Source organism: Olea europaea, chromosome 22 (assembly GCF_002742605.1).
Source record: "Olea europaea var. sylvestris chromosome 22, O_europaea_v1, whole genome shotgun sequence".
Taxonomy (NCBI): domain Eukaryota; kingdom Viridiplantae; phylum Streptophyta; class Magnoliopsida; order Lamiales; family Oleaceae; genus Olea; species Olea europaea.
The window spans coordinates 11,814,734-11,828,612 of record NC_036258.1 but is presented as its reverse complement, the minus strand read 5'-3'; the positions used below and the strand labels follow the sequence as shown (position 1 = coordinate 11,828,612).

At 33.9% G+C, this 13,879-nt stretch overlaps 2 protein-coding genes across 2 annotated transcripts; both read left to right on the top strand.

Moving 5' to 3' along the window:
* The first annotated feature begins 2,425 nt into the window (after window positions 1-2,425).
* Window positions 2,426-3,390, top strand: LOC111371722 (AT-hook motif nuclear-localized protein 17-like). The gene has a single exon (XM_022993852.1). The coding sequence runs from the start codon at window positions 2,534-2,536 to the stop codon at window positions 3,305-3,307; it is 774 nt and encodes a 257-aa protein (XP_022849620.1). The 5' UTR covers window positions 2,426-2,533; the 3' UTR covers window positions 3,308-3,390.
* Window positions 3,391-11,952: 8,562 nt separating this feature from the next.
* Window positions 11,953-12,988, top strand: LOC111371721 (AT-hook motif nuclear-localized protein 17-like). Its single transcript, XM_022993851.1, has one exon. The coding sequence runs from the start codon at window positions 12,061-12,063 to the stop codon at window positions 12,832-12,834; it is 774 nt and encodes a 257-aa protein (XP_022849619.1). The 5' UTR covers window positions 11,953-12,060; the 3' UTR covers window positions 12,835-12,988.
* The last annotated feature ends 891 nt before the right edge of the window (window positions 12,989-13,879 follow it).

Sequence of the window (13,879 nt, the reverse complement as noted above, 5' to 3'; positions counted from 1 at the left end):
TTTTTATTATTTTTTTTTTTTTTTTGAAGTGTCTGCATGCTTTGAAGTGTATTAAAATGGTACTTTGATTCAAAGAAGAAAAAAAAGAAAAAATAAAGGAAAAAAATGGTTCAATTTCGTCCTTGTTGGTGTATTAGGTGTCACATTAAAGTCATATGAAATGCTATGTCATCTTTCTACTTTTCATGTAGTAATTTTGAATGAAATCTTTTTTGGGACTAGTGGTGCTCACGACTTACACGTAAAGGACTAATAAAGTTTGAGTTTTTTGCACACGGTGTAAAGTCTGGGAGACATTCAGTTTTTTCACCCTCCAATCGAGACAAAATAAAATTTAGCGATTCAATTTAGGTTTCACTTAAAACTATAAATGCATATAAAATTTATCCACTTCAACATGAAATCTGATAAATTTTGATTTTATTTGTAGTATCAAAATATAAGATGAACTTTTCTTTTTGAAAATAAATAAAATAAAATAAAAATAGAATGAATTAAATTAAAAAAAACTGAAGTTACATAATATGTTGATATTTCCATTTTTGGCAAGTTTCTTATACTGTTATGGATTGGATAAGTGTTAAATGTCAAACTTAACTCAAATTCAAATTAATAATTTTATACATAGTTATTTAATGTGAATTAAATTGACTAATTGCATTTTTTAGTTTATGAAGTTATTCATTTTAGTGGCAAAAAAAAAGACTAATACACATTATTGGAATTAATATGAAGTAACTGAATAAATAATTTTTCATAGAAAAAATGATAAACTGAAAATCGAAATATACTACTTAAAAATTTAAATAAACATTATTAAATTTTCTCAATGAAATAAACTTAAGAAAAGATATATAAGTGGAATGTTCATACAATGAAAGGGAATTTTTCATCCGGAAATCCCCGAACTTTTCCACTTGTATCAGTTGAGTCAACATTCAAATTTTGTTTTTGGTGCAAGTAGGCCTCTATTGAATGGAAATCGTTCAAAATCAAGACTTCTAGTTCCTACAATAGTTGCAGGATTGAATGAAATAGACACTAAAAATAGAAAATGCCTATTTTAGAAAATCAAAGGCAGTGATCCAAGTTATTGATTTTATTCGACAAAAAGTGGGCTATGCCTATGACTTTGAAGATGAAGGCTTTAATTAATTAAATTAGAAAAAAAAATGAAATAGAAATTGTCAACGATTGCTTATTTAAGGAAGGGATATGGTCAACTTTAAAAATGAAGTTTTTATTTTTTATTGTATTTTTTTTAAAATTAAAATAAGAGTTTAAACAATTAATGTAAACGCTAAAAATGTTACACGACAGTGTAAGTTGTTCGATAGTTGTTGTGTCCATATTGTCTCGACGCATAAAAATTCAGATTCAGATTCAAATTGAAAACCTATAACTTTTTCTGGCAAAAGAGCCGTCTTACAGCTACTTTTAAAATTGCACAAACATGCTCTTTGACAATAAGATGAATTTGCCCGACCAAATGGATTGACAATAATTGCTCTTGTCGGCACCCCACCCAATTGTAAGGCGGTGAAAGGTTAGACCAAGCAAACGAAGGACAATTGCATTGTTGGTCCTCATTTTTTGATTGAATTGCGACATAATCTTCAACTTTGGAAGAGTAAGTTAGTGGTTAATATTTCAAAATTGTTGGACCGTTAGTCCATCGAACAGCTTACATCCCTCGTACATTCCTAATCTTTGCAAAAAGTACAAATATATTCCAATGCTCAAATCTTGGCACTACTGCTAAAATAACCGTAATTATGTAGGTGATTAGGCTTCTCTAGAACGACTTCAAATTTGTTCATTACTCTGTGCTTTTCTTGGACAAACAGATTAGGTGGAAGAATTGGTATCCAATCTAAAATTTAAAAGAAAAACAAAATTCAAAAAGTAAAATAACAAAAAAGAAAAAAAATTTACTTCAACTTTTCCATTATCAGTATTACCATTGTCATCCGTTGCACCACTGGCCACCATTCATCGACAATTAGCACTCACCATCTCCTTCTTTCCCATAACTCTCATGTAACAGGAAATTACATCACATGCTTTTTACATATCAATTTACCGTCTATATTTTAAACCAATTCTATCCATAAGAATCTCCATTGCTGTAACTATGCAAGATTGGTAATAGTAGTGCAAGAATTGAAATCAAGTTCGAAGAACAATTTACCATGTCAATTAAGAGCAAGACCCAGTGTATATTATAGATCATTTTTTTTTTTCAAAAGTTAAGGATCTACCCAACAATTTCCCACCCCCCAAACAAGACTATTGGTGGTCCTTTTTTTTTTTCATTTTTTTTAATCAAGTGTCAAAGTGGAGCCTAGTGTAGCCTTGATTAGCGGCGCCTCCAGTCTCTGTCTTCTAGTATTCACTTGGTTTCCAAGTTCACTCACGTTCCTAATCCTACAAGAATGATCTTCCCCCCTTCCTAATTCCTCTCTCTCTCTATCTCCATCCATCCATCCATCCCATCCAAATGCATATATAGAAGAGGGTTTGGTCAAGAAAAATGAAAAGGGAATACGCAGAAGAAAATCAAGATCATTCCAACAATATAAACAACATGATGATTTCCAAGTACCATCAAACCCAAAAATTCCACCACAATCATCTTCATCCAGTACAACACAGCCCAACTCACCCTACGCCTCTCACCTATACCTATACCGATACCAATACCAGTACCAACCCGTCACCGAACGATGACGCCACAATTGAAATTGTCCGCCGCCCTCGAGGCCGCCCACCTGGCTCCAAGAACAAACCCAAACCAACAGTTATCATAACCCAGAACGCGGAGCCATCAATGAGTCCTTATATCCTCGAACTCCCTCCCGGCGTCGATGTTATTGAAACCATCACCACCTTCTGTCGGAAGCGCAAAATGGGCCTCTGTGTACTCAATGGTAATGGAGCTGTCTCGAATGTGACTTTCAAGCAACCTTCTACCGCAGTTACATTCCATGGACGTTTCGATATCATATCACTTTCTGCAACTATTAACATTTCTGATAATTTGGCTAGTGGGTTCGCAATATCCTTAGCCGGATCACAGGGACAGGTTGTGGGTGGTCTTGTGGTTGGGCCACTCGTCTCGGCTGGATCGATTTATCTGATTTGTGCCACGTTTAATACCCCATCATTCCACAGACTACCAATGGAATTGGAGGATGATTCTGTTTCTCAGTCGCCGGCGCAGACAGAGTACAGTTACAAACCTTCTGATCATGCTGCTAGAGCTAGACAACCTCCACCATCTTACAGCTTATGGATGGATTCTTAGTTCAGTTCTGTCCATGTTAGTTGCTAAACTTCTTGTTAATCACTAGTCTTGATCTTAGTTTTGTACTTTATTTCTGTTGGAATTTCGGTGTAATTTTCAAACAATTTCATCTTTCTAAAATTTCAATCAACTTATGTATGTTTTCTGTTATTCATTCATTCCAATATCCTTCCCTTTTATAATATGCGGTAAAGTAAAAAAAAATAAATAAAGATTTAGGAGGCGGGTGGGCTGGTGGACCATCGGGAAGTATAAAAAGTTAAAAAGTACTCTTAAAGAATGCTGAATTTTTGTTTTACAGATTTAGAAGGTGTCTTGTTGGACCGAATGTGATGGAACTTAACTTGAGTCTTGGTTAAGAACGACCATAATCTGCATTTTACGCAATTGCCTAGATAGTTTCATTTGATATTTTGACGGAAGACGTAGTTTATGATCATCGACTTTGATAACGCCATTAGACATTTGATTAAGACATTTCACAATGATTCGGTCACTTTGTTGCATCTCTTCGATATGAATGCAATAATAATGTCGATCTCCTTTGGTACCTATGATGTAAAAGTTAAAGAAATGCAGTTCGTTTTATCTTGACTCAACAGTGCTTGTTACAGATTTAGGAACTTGTTTGGTGAAAGTTGAAATGACATTGCTGTATGTATATCAAGGTTTACATAAGGATTACTTAATGTTCACATGACGCTATATCATTTGTTGATTTAAAATATAGTCAACTTTTTCATTCAATCTTTTCTTTTCACATTATTTTCGATAATCGCTTATGTTACCATTAAAATTCAAGCTGAAATACTGCACTGGATTTTAATTAATCATAATTTTCATCAACTTAGAATAGAATTGATTGTAGGGTTCGCTTTGAAATATGGGAGCCCATTTCCCAACATAAAAAAAGATGATTAGGGTTTGGGTTGGACAAAGTTTGGGTGGTGCAGTGAAGAACGTGAATGATGCATCTTGCTTTATCCAATGCCAATATGAACGGCAAATGCTGCTTGCTTATAAATTCAATCAGTAACTTATTTTCCATCTGACAAGACCTGTACTTGTGCATTGATTCGACTCTTTCGTTGTTCGGAAAATGGATAGTCAGATAGATGGACGTGGACGAAAATAAAAGGCTATTTATTAAGTTCTCTACACATTTGGCCAGCATGGTCATGGTTTAGTTGGGTTGGTTCCAGACTCTTTTGTTCCGAATTTGTTTGAGCCTCACTTTTGGGTTAATAAATTTTGAAATAGTGATTTTTGAAATATATATGTATTGAATCAAGAAGTATCTTCCATGAGCAGTGGCGGATCGAGGAATTGGAGCTAGCTAGGGCGACAGTCAACCGTCACAATAACGAGATTGTTTATTAATATTTAATTAAGTAATATTAAAATTCTTCAATTAATATATAAGATTACTAAAAATTTTAGTATCACATAAACATGAAAAATATAATCCAATACAACCCGATATTATAAGAAAAATTACATAATACCCCACTCTGTAACTGTAAGCTCAGACAATTGCATTCTCAGGAGTCTCATATATTGAAAGTGTTGTCAGATTGTCTCATTTTCGATGTTTTCAAAAATTCGTACGAAGATTGTTCGTCAAGGAAGTGCAAATCACAAGTGCACAGGTCGCGTTCAAATAATAAAGTGGACTTTTTGAGTCTGGATTATCGATCCCTCAAGAAATGTATACTTTTAATTACACAACCTTAATTAATTGAATTCTAACAATAAAGATAAACACACGATAAAATTATGATTTTAGAAAAGATCTACAAATCTACAAAATAAGAAAATATAAAAATCTTGAAAACTTCGAAAGCAAATGTGGTTGAGATTCATGATTTCGCTTAACTGTCGCCTAACTCGGACTCAAAAGTCTACTTTATTACTTGAACGCGATCCGTGTACTTGCGAAATGTATACTTTCAATTACACAACCTTAATTAATCTTAAAAATAAACACACAATAAAATTATGATTTTGGAAAAGAACTAAAAATCTACAAAATAAGAAAATATATAAATCTGGGAAATTTCAGAAGCAAATGTGGTTGAGATTCATGATTTCGCTTAACCGTCGCCTAATTAATTTCACTAATAGCCAATTAACAAATTACTAATTTACAATATTAGACCCAATTTTTCAATTATAGTTAATTACTTCTCTCGAGCGAAATTAACTTTAATTAATTGGTTTAACCAACTATATCTTTATGTCGATTCAAACCAAACAATCGCATTAAATAGTTGCAAAAGTAACTTAATGGGCCGCATAAGGTTAGAGGTATATCTCCATCCTCTACACAAACTTAAAGTTTCTACTATTTAGTTTAAAATGCAAATCTTCTCTAGAACATTATACAAATCACTAAACGTAATCATGCACTGACCACATAAATGAAAATGCGATAAATACAATAGTAAAAACACATGAAAACTAGCAACTTAACATTAAAGACCGAATATTAAAACTAATTAAAAGTTAGATTAAGCTAATACCATAAATCTCAATACAATAAATTAGCCCATAATATATAAAATGATAAAAAGAAGAATATTTAATCCAATACATTACAAATGATAGAAAATACAAGATTAGATAAAACCCTTTTTTTTCGGATTTTTGGCTTGAATCTTGAGTTCCCTAATTCTTCTCTACCTTTTCTTTGATTTACCCTGGTTATGCTCTTGATTTGCTCCAAAATATCAAGAAAAATAGAAGAAAAAGAAAGAAGAAAGAAAAGAAAAAGAAAAAAAAAAAAAAAAAAAAAAAAAAAAAAGAGAAAAAAAAAAGAGAGAGAAAGGGGACGGAACATAGCAAGAAAGAAAACAGAGTGCAGCCGCCAGCTACTGGTTTAAATTATAAAACCGGGAAAATTGTAGCCAAAGTCGTTGGAGCAAAATGGTCCCCATGCTGTTTTTGAAGCTAAAGTGGCGCCTAGGCTCCGTCCAAAGCCAAGGAAAGTTGATTTTGGTGTCATTTGCAGCTTAGTCCCTACATAATTTCACTCCAGGTCCCAAAACTTTGATCTTATACAATTTGATCCTCAAATTTTAACTTTTGTATCAATTTTCGCTCCATAATCGTAGGTCTAGGTCCTTGAACTTTTTGACTTGCTCCTTTTGTCCTCAACTTCAAAAATTTTGTACGCTTTTGGTCCCTTTTCACTCTCTTTTGCCTTGTTATCTTTCTTTGAGTGATTTCTACCTACAAAAGCAAATGTCACCTAATTGTGAGTAGAATTTCATTCATTTAATTAATTATAAGCATATTTAGATATTAAATAAGTGTGCGAAAACACACTTATCAAAGATTAAACGTAAATCACAGATTAAATCACTAAACTATCATCAAGTTTCCATTCTAATTTCATATATCACAAATCACATTCCACAGTCCACATATATGGCATCACATATTCTCAAATTCACAAAATCCTCAATTTTCATAAATACTAACACTAACTGCAGACTCTCAACTCTCAAGTCACAAAAATCATACATTGTCACAGTAAATAATAAAACTTATAAATCACAACTGATTAATTTAACTGATAACTCATTTCATAAATAATACAATAAAAAAAAAAGAACAAAAGTGAAAAAAGAAAAAGAAAAATGAAGAGAGGCAGAAGGCTCACTGTTCGCGTTATGCTGTCACGACTCACAAGTGGAGTTAGTCATCGGAGGCAATGCACTGGTGGCGATGTGGTGCAGTGCCGCAGTAGCTCAACATTGATGGTAGCTCATTTTGTCCTTGAAGTGTGTGCGCGTGTGAGCTAGAAGTGAATAAAACTAGCAAGCAGTCTGTGCATCTTCAATCCATTGGATTGAGCAATTGGGCCTATATTTTTACAAGAGGCCCAAAAGAAACGGCTTGCAACTTTAAAAATTTGGTCCAAATCCACTTTTGTTCATCTTCCAAATCATTCCATCCTCGTCTGTACGTACATTTCAACTTTCTAGTTGAAGCTTTGTCCATGGTGGCTGGCTCCTGATGACGAGTCGAACTATAGGTTTCGACGGAGTTAGTATGCTCGGCCTCGTTCCCTCCTCAGGGGTTGGCTCCGCCACTGTCCACAAACATGTTCCTTCACCTACAAAGCTAAAACGATATACAAGGAGAAGAAAGGAGGGCAAACCCTTTTCCTATCCAAGCTAGTTAAGAGCCATTACTAAGACACATAAGTTAATGAATAAAATGTGATACTCTAACAGAATCAGTTACAAAATAATAAAAAGCCGTCATCATTTATTAGAAATGACTGAATTATCTCAAAGCTTGGAGAAAATTTTTTAAGTATTCCCACCTAAGAAGAGTAAAGTATAAAAATTCAAATATCTCATTCCCAAATAAACATTTCTTCTCTTGCTCCAGTTTGAGCATCAAAACTAATGAGTTTAGGAGGTGAAAATCCTGATTATGTGACAGGAATTTGTTGACCCGATTTCCATCATAGAGCAAATAAACCATAAGATATTGGAGTTGAGAAATCCTTAAGATTTGGAAAATTGAGTCAAACAGAGAAAAAACTAGAAAAAATGAAAGCATTAGAAGTTGAAGCCAGAGAGTATAGCGATTGTCTGGTGGACAGTGATGCTAATCCTATAAGGCAACAAGAGAAAACTTCAGCAAGAGTACAATCTAGCATCTCTCTCATACAGGGCGGTCGCTTGCGAAAGAAAATATCATCTGAAAAAGACATATAAGAAAGGAAGGAGAGCTTAAAGGCATTAACAGCAAAGAATGCATCTCTACGTGCACATGTTGAGAATACAAAGGCCAATATGCATGAAGAGTCTGGAGAAAATGAGATGGATCCCGCTAACAGTTCTTTCCACAATGAACTATAGTTAGTATGTGTCAAAAAATGACGACAGTACGTCGGAGAGGCGACATAAATGGCGACACATGAACATGCCTGCCAAGGAAAGGTTTACAAAGTAAGTAACTTCATATGACAGGGAGCATAGTTGCCAAGAAGGCCGGAGGGTGGAGATCTTGATCAACACCTTGCATAAGGCTCCTCTATATGAGGAATATGAGGTCATACGAGCTAGAAAAATGAAGATGAGTATCTACCATTCTCTGGGGAGATCAAGAAGGAGCCAATTCGGATAACTTTCGCCCAATCATGGAGAGGTATAGTGGCAAAAGTGATCCTTTATGCCGTTTGTTCAAGTATATAATGCAGATATAACTGAAAAAGGAGGTATTGTACTCAAGTGCCAGGTTTTCATCCGATGTTGGATGGATCTGCCAAACGATGGTATAACAAGCTACCAATGGGGTCAATCAAAAGCTGGCCATAGTTGAAACAAACCTTTCTAGGGACATTTCAAGGTAGTATAATGGGACAACCCCTGATACAAGGCTAAATGATAGGAGGTAAGAAGAAGGTGAATTCCGTAAGAGCTACTTTGCGCGATTTAGTGCTGAGCTGATCGTTTGTGAAAATAATCCGATGAAAATGCTCAGGATGTTTAATGAAACGATTTGCTAATAGAAACTCCCATCTGATGTGTTGTTCGTTACAAGAATCCAAGCTCCTACACCAACTGATAAGCCTAATACAAAATGAAATCCAGATTATACCACACAAATACATGACACCTTAAAATGAAAATCATAGAAAAGTTATTACAATGTCTTTATACTGAGTGCATGTTAGGTATTGATTTTTCATCTAAAATAATTAATTTTTAACCGTTATTTTACTATTCTAGTCGTTATTTTTTATTTCTTCTCTTAAGGGTGGAATCGATTTTTCTCTTCAACAGTCAAAAAATCAATTCTGATAATCACTGTCAAACAAACCCTGAATAACATGTATTTTTAACAAAACAATTCGTGACACAAGGTAGTAGTAAGTTGGCATACCACTTCATGATAAAATAGAAGATATATGAGCGATAAGAGAGACAAGATTATTATTCATCAATTTGGAAGACAAGTTATAACTAGTGAAATATGAAACTATACGGAAATTCAATTGCTCAACTGAAACTAATTGAAGTTTAGTCACCCAATCGAGAGGTAAAACACCTAAATGGTCCCCAGACTTACACTACGTGCGAAAATGTCCCCAAATATTAAATCGAACTTAGTTTGTCCCTTAACTTTAAGTCATGAACCTATTAGTCCCTAAAAGGAACATATAAAATTGTATCATTTATTATTATTATTATTATTATTATTATTATTATTTTTTTTTTTTTTTTGAAGTGTCTGCATGCTTTGAAGTGTATTAAAATGGTACTTTGATTCAAAGAAGAAAAAAAAAGAAAAAATAAAGGAAAAAAATGGTTCAATTTCGTCCTTGTTGGTGTATTAGGTGTCACATTAAAGTCATATGAAATGCTATGTCATCTTTCTACTTTTCATGTAGTAATTTTGAATGAAATCTTTTTTGGGACTAGTGGTGCTCACGACTTACACGTAAAGGACTAATAAAGTTTGAGTTTTTTGCACACGGTGTAAAGTCTGGGAGACATTCAGTTTTTTCACCCTCCAATCGAGACAAAATAAAATTTAGCGATTCAATTTAGGTTTCACTTAAAACTATAAATGCATATAAAATTTATCCACTTCAACATGAAATCTGATAAATTTTGATTTTATTTGTAGTATCAAAATATAAGATGAACTTTTCTTTTTGAAAATAAATAAAATAAAATAAAAATAGAATGAATTAAATTAAAAAAAACTGAAGTTACATAATATGTTGATATTTCCATTTTTGGCAAGTTTCTTATACTGTTATGGATTGGATAAGTGTTAAATGTCAAACTTAACTCAAATTCAAATTAATAATTTTATACATAGTTATTTAATGTGAATTAAATTGACTAATTGCATTTTTTAGTTTATGAAGTTATTCATTTTAGTGGCAAAAAAAAAGACTAATACACATTATTGGAATTAATATGAAGTAACTGAATAAATAATTTTTCATATAAAAAATGATAAACTGAAAATCGAAATATACTACTTAAAAATTTAAATAAACATTATTAAATTTTCTCAATGAAATAAACTTAAGAAAAGATATATAAGTGGAATGTTCATACAATGAAAGGGAATTTTTCATCCGGAAATCCCCGAACTTTTCCACTTGTATCAGTTGAGTCAACATTCAAATTTTGTTTTTGGTGCAAGTAGGCCTCTATTGAATGGAAATCGTTCAAAATCAAGACTTCTAGTTCCTACAATAGTTGCAGGATTGAATGAAATAGACACTAAAAATAGAAAATGCCTATTTTAGAAAATCAAAGGCAGTGATCCAAGTTATTGATTTTATTCGACAAAAAGTGGGCTATGCCTATGACTTTGAAGATGAAGGCTTTAATTAATTAAATTAGAAAAAAAAATGAAATAGAAATTGTCAACGATTGCTTATTTAAGGAAGGGATATGGTCAACTTTAAAAATGAAGTTTTTATTTTTTATTGTATTTTTTTTAAAATTAAAATAAGAGTTTAAACAATTAATGTAAACGCTAAAAATGTTACACGACAGTGTAAGTTGTTCGATAGTTGTTGTGTCCATATTGTCTCGACGCATAAAAATTCAGATTCAGATTCAAATTGAAAACCTATAACTTTTTCTGGCAAAAGAGCCGTCTTACAGCTACTTTTAAAATTGCACAAACATGCTCTTTGACAATAAGATGAATTTGCCCGACCAAATGGATTGACAATAATTGCTCTTGTCGGCACCCCACCCAATTGTAAGGCGGTGAAAGGTTAGACCAAGCAAACCGAAGGACAATTGCATTGTTGGTCCTCATTTTTTGATTGAATTGCGACATAATCTTCAACTTTGGAAGAGTAAGTTAGTGGTTAATATTTCAAAATTGTTGGACCGTTAGTCCATCGAACAGCTTACATCCCTCGTACATTCCTAATCTTTGCAAAAAGTACAAATATATTCCAATGCTCAAATCTTGGCACTACTGCTAAAATAACCGTAATTATGTAGGTGATTAGGCTTCTCTAGAACGACTTCAAATTTGTTCATTACTCTGTGCTTTTCTTGGACAAACAGATTAGGTGGAAGAATTGGTATCCAATCTAAAATTTAAAAGAAAAACAAAATTCAAAAAGTAAAATAACAAAAAAGAAAAAAAATTTACTTCAACTTTTCCATTATCAGTATTACCATTGTCATCCGTTGCACCACTGGCCACCATTCATCGACAATTAGCACTCACCATCTCCTTCTTTCCCATAACTCTCATGTAACAGGAAATTACATCACATGCTTTTTACATATCAATTTACCGTCTATATTTTAAACCAATTCTATCCATAAGAATCTCCATTGCTGTAACTATGCAAGATTGGTAATAGTAGTGCAAGAATTGAAATCAAGTTCGAAGAACAATTTACCATGTCAATTAAGAGCAAGACCCAGTGTATATTATAGATCATTTTTTTTTTCAAAAGTTAAGGATCTACCCAACAATTTCCCACCCCCCAAACAAGACTATTGGTGGTCCTTTTTTTTTTCATTTTTTTTAATCAAGTGTCAAAGTGGAGCCTAGTGTAGCCTTGATTAGCGGCGCCTCCAGTCTCTGTCTTCTAGTATTCACTTGGTTTCCAAGTTCACTCACGTTCCTAATCCTACAAGAATGATCTTCCCCCCTTCCTAATTCCTCTCTCTCTCTATCTCCATCCATCCATCCATCCCATCCAAATGCATATATAGAAGAGGGTTTGGTCAAGAAAAATGAAAAGGGAATACGCAGAAGAAAATCAAGATCATTCCAACAATATAAACAACATGATGATTTCCAAGTACCATCAAACCCAAAAATTCCACCACAATCATCTTCATCCAGTACAACACAGCCCAACTCACCCTACGCCTCTCACCTATACCTATACCGATACCAATACCAGTACCAACCCGTCACCGAACGATGACGCCACAATTGAAATTGTCCGCCGCCCTCGAGGCCGCCCACCTGGCTCCAAGAACAAACCCAAACCAACAGTTATCATAACCCAGAACGCGGAGCCATCAATGAGTCCTTATATCCTCGAACTCCCTCCCGGCGTCGATGTTATTGAAACCATCACCACCTTCTGTCGGAAGCGCAAAATGGGCCTCTGTGTACTCAATGGTAATGGAGCTGTCTCGAATGTGACTTTCAAGCAACCTTCTACCGCAGTTACATTCCATGGACGTTTCGATATCATATCACTTTCTGCAACTATTAACATTTCTGATAATTTGGCTAGTGGGTTCGCAATATCCTTAGCCGGATCACAGGGACAGGTTGTGGGTGGTCTTGTGGTTGGGCCACTCGTCTCGGCTGGATCGATTTATCTGATTTGTGCCACGTTTAATACCCCATCATTCCACAGACTACCAATGGAATTGGAGGATGATTCTGTTTCTCAGTCGCCGGCGCAGACAGAGTACAGTTACAAACCTTCTGATCATGCTGCTAGAGCTAGACAACCTCCACCATCTTACAGCTTATGGATGGATTCTTAGTTCAGTTCTGTCCATGTTAGTTGCTAAACTTCTTGTTAATCACTAGTCTTGATCTTAGTTTTGTACTTTATTTCTGTTGGAATTTTGGTGTAATTTTCAAACAATTTCATCTTTCTAAAATTTCAATCAACTTATGTATGTTTTCTGTTATTCATTCATTCCAATATCCTTCCCTTTTATAATATGCGGTAAAGTAAAAGAAAATAAATAAAGATTTAGGAGGCGGGTGGGCTGGTGGACCATCGGGAAGTATAAAAAGTTAAAAAGTACTCTTAAATAATGCTGAATTTTTGTTTTACAGATTTAGAAGGTGTCTTGTTGGACCGAATGTGATGGAACTTAACTTGAGTCTTGGTTAAGAACGACCATAATCTGCATTTTACGCAATTGCCTAGATAGTTTCATTTGATATTTTGACGGAAGACGTAGTTTATGATCATCGACTTTGATAACGCCATTAGACATTTGATTAAGACATTTCACAATGATTCGGTCACTTTGTTGCATCTCTTCGATATGAATGCAATATATAATGTCGATCTCCTTTGGTACCTATGATGTAAAAGTTAAAGAAATGCAGTTCGTTTTATCTTGACTCAACAGTGCTTGTTACAGATTTAGGAACTTGTCTGGTGAAAGTTGAAATGACATTGCTGTATGTATATCAAGGTTTACATAAGGATTACTTAATGTTCACATGACGCTATATCATTTGTTGATTTAAAATATAGTCAACTTTTTCATTTAATCTTTTCTTTTCACATTATTTTCGATAATCGCTTATGTTACCATTAAAATTCAAGCTGAAATACTGCACTGGATTTTAATTAATCATAATTTTCATCAACTTAGAATAGAATTGATTGTAGGGTTCGCTTTGAAATATGGGAGCCCATTTCCCAACATAAAAAAAGATGATTAGGGTTTGGGTTGGACAAAGTTTGGGTGGTGCAGTGAAGAACGTGAATGATGCATCTTGCTTTATCCAATTCCAATATGAACGGCAAATGCTGCTTGCTTATAAATTCAATCAGTAACTTATTTT